At 45.0% G+C, this 10,497-nt stretch overlaps 1 protein-coding gene across 1 annotated transcript; it reads right to left on the minus strand.

The window, feature by feature from the left end:
* Positions 1 to 6,014: 6,014 nt before the first annotated feature.
* CXCR4 (C-X-C motif chemokine receptor 4) lies at positions 6,015 to 9,755 on the minus strand. The gene is made up of 2 exons (XM_065880311.1): positions 9,651 to 9,755; positions 6,015 to 7,594 (listed from the first exon to the last, which is right to left on the minus strand). The coding sequence occupies exons 1-2, from the start codon at positions 9,663 to 9,665 to the stop codon at positions 6,548 to 6,550; spliced, it is 1,062 nt and encodes a 353-aa protein (XP_065736383.1). The 5' UTR covers positions 9,666 to 9,755; the 3' UTR covers positions 6,015 to 6,547.
* Positions 9,756 to 10,497: the final 742 nt, after the last annotated feature.

Below are 10,497 nucleotides of genomic sequence, written 5' to 3' on the forward strand. Positions count from 1 at the left end.
GAGTTGAGTAGTTGTGACAGAAACTGCATGCCCTGTCAAGCCTAAAACATTTACTATCTAGCCCTTTACAGAAAAAGCTTTCGATCCCTGTTCTAGACACTGGAAATACAGCTATAAACAACATAGACATAGTCTTTGCGTTCATAGAGCTTACATTCATGTGTAACATCACTTTAAAGATGGCCCCGGTGGGACTCACCCTTGGTCCTGGCTTTAGAAACAGGTTCTAATCAACTGAGCTAACTTATGTAATTTTAGCCAACATTGGCACAACCTATGGAATCTGATTTCTCATCAAATCAAATCAAATCAAACAAGCCTATCAATTAACTATGTTAGACTGCAAAGGTCTCTGCACTTAAGACATTAAACTAGTTGGGAAGCAAAATTTGTTTAAAAATGAAAGAAAAGAATAATGGTAATGACACACAACAGTTGCTTTTAACTTTTCAAAAGCCTTTTGTGTGTGCTAGCTTACAAACTGCAGACTTCATGAGCTAAGAATTTAGGGTGGAAAAGCTCACTTTGGACTGATAGAGACTGAGTAGGCTTGCCAGAGGAAGTAGGATGTTGTCCAAAACGATGGTCATGATTTCATTCTTCAATCCCAGGGGCTTAACAAGTTGTCTCCTATGGACAGAAGTCCAAGAAACTGCCTTTGAGGCTCTTTCCCATATTCCACGGTTTGGCAGAATTTCTGCTTTTATCCTCATGGTGTGAATGGACAGCCTCCCTTGGGCTGGTGAAATAGGAAGACAGGGATTGGGAGCTTCTCACCCAGCTTGGGAGGTGGGCAGGGATCTGCTCTCCCCTAAATGCGGAATCAGTGGAAGCAAGACTTGGGGGACAGGTATTAAATAATAGAAAAATTGGGTGGGAGGGCGAAAACTTTGATTTCTTAAAATGTAAGGAAGTTGGAAAGTCTGAGAGTCCTTTAGCTAACTTTCCAGCATGTCTAGAACACCAAAGGATTAGTTCTTCCACTATACCATGAGCAATATTCATACCTGCATGGCCCAGGGTTTTGTTCAATAAATGGTTCAATAAAAGAATGGCTGATAAAAAAGAATGAAATATTGCTATTTGCAGTGACAAGGATGGACCCAGAGATTATCATACTAAGTGAAGTAAGTCAGACAGAGAAAGACAAATATTATATGATACCACTTATATGTGGAATCTAAAAAATAATACAAAACAGAAACATAAAACAGAAACGTACTCTATATAAAAACAGAAACGTACTCTGTATAAAACAGAATGTACAAAGTGTACTCTATATAAAACAGAAACGTACTCACAGACATAGAAAACAAACTTATGGTTACCTAAGAGGAAAGGGTTGGGGGAGAGGGATAAATTAGAAGTATGGGATTAACAGATACGAACTACTATACATAAAATAGATAAGCAACAAGGATTTACTGTATAACACAGGGAACTGTCAATATCTTATAATAACCTATAAGGGAAAATAATCTGAAAAAATATATTTATAACTGAATCAGTTTGCTGTACACCTAAAACTAACACAATATTGTAAATCAACTATACTTCAATAAAGAAAAAGAGAATGGCTGAAAGAGTAAAGAAGGAAGTCAAGTCTCACACAAACATTAATCAGAATGCTTAGAGCATAGTGTGCTCTCAGGAATACAAATTTATGGGTGTTCATTCATTAGCTCATTCAGCAAGTATTTATTGGGTCCTGCTATGTGCCAGGCACTGAAACCCATTTTATTTCAATGACTAATAGTGAAAACCTTTCTCAAATGTCAGTGTCTGCTTTGTTGCTTTAAAAAGTACAACCAGGCAAGTGTCCGGTATTGAACCCTAAAGAGGACTGGAGAGCATGGAGGATCTTTTTGACCTCATGGTTATTACCCTGGCTAATGTCATAGAAAATAATAAAGTTACTATAATGCTTAAGAAGGCACACTCTGCTGTCAGACTGCCTGGTGTCAAAGCTTTACCACTCATTAAATATATGGCATTGGGTTAATTTTGCCTCAATTTCTCCATCTGTAAAACAGGAAAATAATATTTCCTACTATATAAGGCTGCTGTGAGATTAAATAATCAATGTATTATTTAATGTAGGAAACCCTCAAAGTGAATGGTAACTGTTTTTGTTATCACATAGGATTGGGCCTAGAAAAGATAGAGATGTTTGGACTGAATATATTGAGAACATGAGGACATGCCCCAGACCTTGGTGGTTCTGTTTTAATGCCATTTATAGTATACATAGCAGAAAGAGCATAACCCCTTTATTTGTAGTTTAACTCTTTGACTGTGTCCTCACCTGAAAATGCAGATAGCAATATCATCTAACTGATGGGCTCTTTGTGTGTGGATCACATGTATGAGAGTGCCTGGAATTTAGTGAGCTCTCAATAAATATTACTTTCCTTCTGACAGAGTCAAATATGAGGAAGTAATTCCCTTTGATTAAGAGTTTTGATGAGTTCTAGTTAATTGAACTGTAATATGTAAATCAACTTAATCGTGGACCGGCTCTGCCAGATAAACACCCAGCACCTGGTATGGTTTGGTTGAGCACCTTTATTTGTTTGATTTTGAAAAATTCTTTCCCTTTTTGTGGCTTTCTTAACATTGTGGATCCTCCAGCTCAGCCTTCAAGCAGTTTAGCATTTCCAGTTGAAAGAAGGATTTTCAGAAGGTTTTAGAAGATTTTAATTATGGGACTTAACAGGATTGATTTAAATTAATCCAAATCAGTTGCAGACAATGGAACAATGGGCTGGTACCTTTTATTTTTCAAATAAAAGGAGAAAGATGGGAAGTGTTCCTAGTTGAGTCACAGGCTGTGGTGAGGATTAAATGAGTAAACATTGTGGTCTTTAGAGCGACAGATATTGGGTGGGAACTAGAGAATCATCAGCAGTCACCCTTTACCATGTATTTCCCTTTGTGGGATGTCTTCTTAGAATGGCAGGAAAGCAGAAAACAAACAGAAAGATATGTTTATTATGACAAAGTAACATTGAAATCAGGGTGAAAGAGAATTGTGTGAGTTGAGTAAAGTGGGGGTAAAAAAGCATTGAAATGAGACAGAATAAAGGAGGCAAAAGGGAGACCTTGGGACCCTGTCCAGTGATAATTTCATGAAATTATGCTGGTTGGATGTATCCTTATTCTGATAATAATTTTCATCCCATGGCCATCACCTTAAAAACTTCTCCTCAGTCTTGAACACTGTTGACACTTTGGGCTGGGTAATTGTTGTGGGTGCCTGTCCTGTACATCGTAGGATGTTTAGCAGCATCCCCTGGTCCCTACCCACTAGATGCCAGTAGCACCTCACCTACCCTCCTACCCACCCACCCACCCCCCAGTATGATAACCCAGAATGTTTCCGGACCTTACTAAATGTTCCCTGGGGGGCAAAAATCACCCCCAGTTGAGAACCACTGCTCTGAAAGGATTTGTCTCCACTACTTTATGGGTCCCTGAGGCTCCAACATTCTTCTTAAGCCATTCCTTTGGCTAACTTTTGGATCTCTCCAGCACTGACCAGATAAGCCACTTTGGCAGCCAAGTGGAGACCTCCTCAAAGTGGGCTGGGTAAATCCCCACAATGCCAGGCTCAGTGCCACATTTCCAAGTGTTGGGGCCGCCTAGATTATTTTCTAAGGTAATGTGAATCTTGTCTCCAGCGGTCCTTGACCCTCTTAAGTGAGTATTACCTGGGAATAATGACAACTCAATTCTGTTTGTGGTGCCTTTATTTACTGACGGTAAGCTTGGAGAAAGTCACAGACACTTAGTTGAAATTATTAAAATAAAGCCTGTGGGTTATCCTCTTAAAAGAGTACCCCAGAATGATTACTTGAATATAGTAATCAAGTATAGGCATAACCACAAAAGGAGGCTGAGAAACCCACAGCAGGGAGAGCTGAATTGCCAAGTGGCATTTTAGGAAAACAAAGGCTTGGCAAGATAAAAACATCCACTTTCCTCCCCAGTTACAGGCTTAATGTTATTAATAACTCAGATGTCATATTTACGCCATTATTGGCAGCATGCATACAATTTAAATATTTTAGCTTCCATTATACAACTGGATCTATATTACTGACCTTCAAGGGCCCCATTCATAAGGGATGAGGAAAGGGAACAATCAGCTACTTCATGCAAGGGCTGACCAGCAGACTGGGTTTCCCAGCATTGTCAGACAAACCACCACACAGGGAATGCTTTGGAGCTGCTTGGAAATGGCAGGGTCAGGACAGAGAATGATAGGGGTGGGGGAGCTTTCAGGGAAGGGAGAGAGCCAAGGCTTTTTTTCTTTTTGAAAAAGAGATATCCCACCTTTGTTCCAAAGGAGAATGAAATATCCATTAAGACTGGTGACACTGGGAATTTTGTTTCAGCTCAGTTCCTTTTGTTGTGACTCCTGGGCAGAGGTGAGGAATCTGGGGTGACAAGATTTCAAGCTAAGATGAGAAAGAAAAAGAATTCCTTCCAAGGATTTCTTCTATTGTCTCCTCAAGAATAAATATTTATAGAGAAAGTTCAAGTGAAGTCTTTTACAATGGTCACGGCTTTAAGACTAAGCCTTTGAGAGAAAACATGTAAAACTATGCTTAAATGAAGGGTGATCCAATTAGGCTTCCCAGGGTAAAAAACCAAGAAACCTCAAGATAATTTCCTATGTAAAATCTAATTGTGTTCTCAAGTGGAATAGGAATACTACTTTGAATTATCCCAGCTCCATAGACTGCAGCAAAAATGTACAGCCAAATTGGATTCTATTGTAATTAATTAAATTATTTCCCTTCACAGGATCTATAATTTGTCTTCAACAAATGTGATTTGCCTCAGAAAGATAAGACATTGCAATTTTTCCTCCAAAATGGATTTTCTGTGCCAGAAACAATTATGAAAAGTAGACCAAATATTGCCTTATTTATATCCTGGTTATTATCTTTGAGGGCATGCCTGGAGTGCCGTGTGTGTGTCACAAAGTGAGACAGGTATGGCTACCATAGTTCAGAAATTATCTTTGAATGGAGACCGGAGCTGAAATGTACTCAAGAGCTTGGGGCTTGCACAATGGTAGTGTAAATAGCTGCGGGTGATGTTACATAAGACTCCAAAATCTTGTGCAAAACGTGGGCAATGGGGAGCTTGCATCAATGGACCTTTCTTCTGAGCTCTGAAAGCACCAATTTAACTTTTATCTGCTTGGCTGAACCCTTGAGGTGCTAGATGTTGCAATAGATTAAGTGTTGAGATTTGCATAGAAGATATTGCAAGAGGGGTATTTTGGGCATGGTTAATTTTATGAAGAAAACATTCACTTTTGGCTTTTATTTTCAATAGCATTTCAGTTGCCTTATGACCAGGTGTTCTGGGGGACAACAGTGGGTAATGGTTAAGAGCAAGGGCTGGAAGGATGAATGGAGTCAGCTCCTGGTATGTCCCCTTGAAAGTGCAAGTTATGGCAAGTCTCTGAACCTCAGTCTCCTTGCCTGTCAAAAGGGTGTGACGACATCTAGATTGAGAGGCGTAGATGAGAAGAGCATACAATGCCTGGCTGGCACAGACCTGGAGTACACAAGGGGATGATAGTAGTAAAATCTAAAACATGGGATTGCATACCTTTTCTTCTTTATGCACATTTATCCTTTGGGAAGATTATCTTTCATAGGAATATGTACTGGCTGGATATTTCTAAACTTCCATGAGTTAAGAGTGTTAAGACTTCAGATACTGAAGTCACATTACCTGGTTTGAGATATTCATTGTGCTTACTTACTATACTTTGACCAAGTCACTTAGGCTTTCTGTACTTTGGTTTCCTGCTCTACAAAATGTTAGTAGTAATATAACCAGAGCCTATCATAGAGTTGTGATAAGGATTAAGTAAAATATTACAACTAAAATACCTAGGACAGGATCTGACATACCATGCAGGTATCTACTGTTATTTTTGACTTCTGCCAGCCAAAGGAATGTCAATAGAAATCAGAACATAACACTAAGTAGGTTTATCATGTACTTTTATTAACAACTTAATACAAGGCTGTACATTGTAGGTACTGAAATCAACCCACTCCTGCAAACTGAAAAACCAGCATTTCTATACCACTTCAGGCTTTGGTTAAAAGTGCCATCTTCTACAGGCAAAATCACATAGTGTAACCAAACAATTTAAGAGCAGGAAGAGGAAAATGTTCCACTGGAATGGACAGATTATTTATTTACAAACAGCTGAGGATACTTTCTAGCTTAAGTGATTTCACTATACACTCTGGAATGTTCAGTTCCCTTTTCTACGGTCCTACAATGACATACAGCAACTAAGAACTTGGCCACAGGTCCTGCCTAGACGCTCATCAACATGAAACAACAACAAAAAATATTTATATAAATAAGTCAATTAAACCTCACAAAAACTAAAGGCACACAAGATAAAAAGTCCAACAGTTGATAAAAACTGTACAGTGTTGGTCAGTCTTTTATATCTGAAAAAATGTGTAACTTCAGAAAAAGTTCTTTAATGTATAAAAGTCCAGTGTTAGCTGGAGTGAAAACTCGAAGACTCTGACTCAGTTGAAACAGAAGAATGTCCACCCCGCTTTCCCTTGGAGAGAATCTTCAGGCTGGACCCTCTGCTCACAGAGGTGAGTGCATGCTGGGCAGAGGTTTTAAATTTGGCCCCAAGGAAGGCATAGAGGATGGGATTCAGGCAACAATGGAAAAAGGCTAGGGCCTCGGTGATGGAAATCCACTTGTGCACAGTGCTCTCAAACTCACACCCTTGCTGGATGATTTCCAGGAGGATGAAGGAGTCGATGCTGATCCCAATGTAGTAGGGCAGCCAGCAGGCAAAGAAAGCCAGGATGAGGATAACTGTGGTCTTGAGGGCCTTTCGCTTCTGGTAGCCCTTGGAGTGGGACAGCTTGGAGATTATAATGCAATAGCAGGACAGGATGACGATACCCGGCAGGATAAGGCCAACCACGATGTGCTGAAACTGGAACACCACCAACCACAAGTCGTTGGGATAGAAGCGGTCGCAGATGTACCTCCCATCCCCCTCCTTGACGTTGGCAAAGATGAAATCGGGAATAGTCAACAGGAGAGCAGGTATCCAGACACCAACATAGACCACCTTTTCAGCCAACAGCTTCCTTGGCCTCTGACTGTTGGTGGCGTGGACGATAGCCAGGTACCGGTCCAGACTGATGAAGGCCAGGATGAGGACACTGCTGTAGAGGTTGACTGTGTAGATGACATGGACTGCCTTGCACAGGAACTTCCCAAAGTACCAGTTTGCCACGGCATCAACTGCCCAGAAGGGAAGTGTGAGAACAAAGAGGAGGTCTGCCACAGACAGGTGCAGTCTGTACTTGTCTGTCATGCTTCTCAGTTTCTTCTGGTAACCCATGACCAGGATGACCAATCCGTTACCCACTATGCCAGTCAAGAAGATGATGGAGTAGACAGTGGGCAGAAAGATACGGTTGAAATGGGCATTTTCCTCCCGGAAGCAGGGTTCCTTTATGGAGTCATAGTCTCCTGAGCCCAAGTCATCCTCTGTGTAATTATCTGAAGAGAATATCTGAAAAAGGCAAGGGAATGGACATTCACTTTCAAGTTCAGCAGGCATTCCCGAAGTTCCAAACAATGTTTCTGGTATTTTAAAAAAGCAATTTATAAAAACCAACTCAGCCCGGCCTGCTTCAGGAAATTCTGCTCCCACTAAAGTACTGGGGTCAGAGCACAAGGGAATTATTCTAGACTCCTACAACTCTCCTCCCATCTTCCCCCATAGTCGCTTCATTATATCTCTCATTAGGAGAACCAGTTACAAAATTCTTTGTTCAAAACAAGAGGGCGATGAGATTCTTTGGGTTCCAAAGTCACATCTTTGCTAACTCTTCTGCCCCGCCCACTAGAGGGAAGGAAAAACCTTGGGAGGAAAAAAACCAAAGCAAAACACAAAGAGGCCACTCCTAGGCGGCATGATGGTGGGACTGGGAGTAGAATCTCGTGTTCCGAGGAGCTGGGATTAACTTTCTCTATGAAGATTCGCCAGGAGAGGGAAGAGGGGAGGAAGAAGCACTGCGGGGTCCCTAAGACTCTTACTCTAAGGCATGAAACACTGTTTTCTCCACGACTGTCTAAACACAAACCATTCCGTACTTCAAGCAACACGTAGTGGGGAAGGGAATGCGGTCTTAAACGAAGGGCTTTGGTGCTTGAGGGCGGGGGTGGGGTGTCAGAAGCGGGGAACCCTCACTCCCACCGGCGCCGCTCAGGGGCGTGGGTTTCTCTGCCAAACCCATGTTTATCACTTGGCGCCTTTGGGACGTTAGCGAGCACAGCATTTTAATGGGAGGGGAAAGTCACGGGGTCTGCACCCGTGGTCCTCGCCCCGAGTTTCATTTCCTCACTCTCCCGGGTCGCTTCCCATCCCGCCACGGATCCAGTTAATGGGGTGGGAGGTCTGCAAGCTGGAAACCTCCAGGCGGAGGGCGCGCTGGGGGCCGGGTGGTCCAGCTCCAGCCTTCCGCGCGGTCCACCACGCCCACCGCCGGCAAGCAGTGGCTCCAACGGTTTGGCCCCGCCGCACGCCTGGCGCGGTCCTGCAGGGTGCTGGGGAGAGATTGGGCAGCTCCGCCGCGGGAGCCTTTGAATCGCGCGCCGCTGGGGGAAACGAAAAGCCTCCCTACCAAGGGGATTTCAAAAGGCTCCAGGAAACCACCGACGGTTAACTGGCGCAACCGGGCTCGGTGAGAGCCCAACTGTCCCCACTTGCACCTGCGTGTCTGCGCCACAACTACCGGCAGCACAGGTGCCCTCCCAGCCCTTCACTCCACCCTTAGTCCCCGCCGCGCACACCTCGGGGTGCTGCTGCACCGTGACCGTTTATATACTCCTTCAACTTCTGCACGACCCCCAACTCCAGAAGCCCGGGGCCCACTCGCGGCGCTGGCGACGCCCGCGATGTCTCTCCCTCAATCCTCAGTGGCGCGGGCTGCTCCCGGCCACCTCCCTGATGCGGCCAACGCGCAGACACCTCAGCCAAGCGGCACGGTGGGTCCGCCCTCTGCTCCCAGTGCCCGGGCACTGGCACAGCTCCGCGGGCAGCAGAGTTTAGCGAACACGCGCCCAACACCAAGAGTGGTCCCCAGACGCCTTTGCTCCTGAAGTTAACCAGGGGCGCAGTCTCCCTCTGGGAACTCAGCCCCGGCGCGCCGCCCTCCACCTCCAAATTCAGATCATGTAATTCGCTCCAAAAGAAACCCCCGCTCCCCCGAGTAAGAGACCCACGGTCTCTGGCAGCGCGCACATCTTCTCTGCACTTGTGCACACAATGTTCTGTTTGCAAACAGCGTGCAAACCCGGCGCGCGCCGCAGAACTCAAGGGGGAGACACATGCAGCCACCGAAAACGGTCGTTCCCATCTTTTCTCCTCTACTTAGAAAAAGATTTCAGTCCACCCCCCCCAACCCCGACTGTAGCCAAGCGCACGAAAACTCCTTTCTATGCCCCTTCTCGGGGGCACGGGCACCTCCAATATTCTGGTCGTTTCTGCCCGCTCGGAGAGGGGTTGCGCTCTAAATTCATGTGTTTGTAATACGTTTAAGAAAAAGCAGGTTGAAACGACTTACATGGAACCCGTCCATGGTAATCGCTTGCTCTCCAGCCGCGGGGGCTACCGGAGTACTCAAGTCCTAGGAGACACTTTGCTACCTGCTGCCACAGCCAACAAACTGAAGTTTCCAGTCGAAGCTGGACTTTTATAAAAACACGCTCCGCGGGCGGCGCATGCGCCGCGCGGGTGGGCGGGAGGGCGGGGCGGGGAGAAAGGCGGGGTGGGGAGGGAGAGGGGCAGATGAGCGGGTGGAGGCCGCGAGGGAGGGGCGAGGGGGTAAGCACTCAGGCGGCCCCCGCAGGCTAAGCCAGGGAAGCCCCTCAGCGGCTCCCTTTAGCTCTAGCTCGCGATCACCTCGTGAGTCTAGAGCTGTGGAGGGCGTCCCGGAGGCGTGCCGCAACTTGGGAAAGCAGGATGCGCCTGCAGGGAGGTTGAAAGCGCGGGCGACCGACGCGTCCCTGTGTGGGGCGTCTATCCTTGCTCACGTGGGTGGCATTCCAGACCCGGGAAGGCTACAGATGGAGACACTGAGGCCCAGAGAGGGGAAATGACTTGCCAGAGTAACCCGACCAATAGGCGGCAATGCTGGCATCGGGTCCAACATCTGACTCCATTCCCTGCTCTTTCAGCACATGCAATCCATTCAGGAAATGAAATAAGTAAAGATTCTTTCTTCAGAGCACAACTGTGTATAACTAGGCATGCACATCCACAGTAATAGTACTAGAGTCAGGAAACACTTTCAGAAGAAGGTAGGATGATTTGGCATAATTCTGGGGGGAGGCTGTGATAGAGAAGTAGGTATGTATTCCCGGGTAACCAATTCGTGAATAGTACTTAAAAATATATATATATATATATAT

The sequence above is a fragment of the Phocoena phocoena genome, chromosome 7 (assembly GCF_963924675.1).
Source record: "Phocoena phocoena chromosome 7, mPhoPho1.1, whole genome shotgun sequence".
In the NCBI taxonomy this organism is placed as follows: Eukaryota; Metazoa; Chordata; class Mammalia; order Artiodactyla; family Phocoenidae; genus Phocoena; species Phocoena phocoena.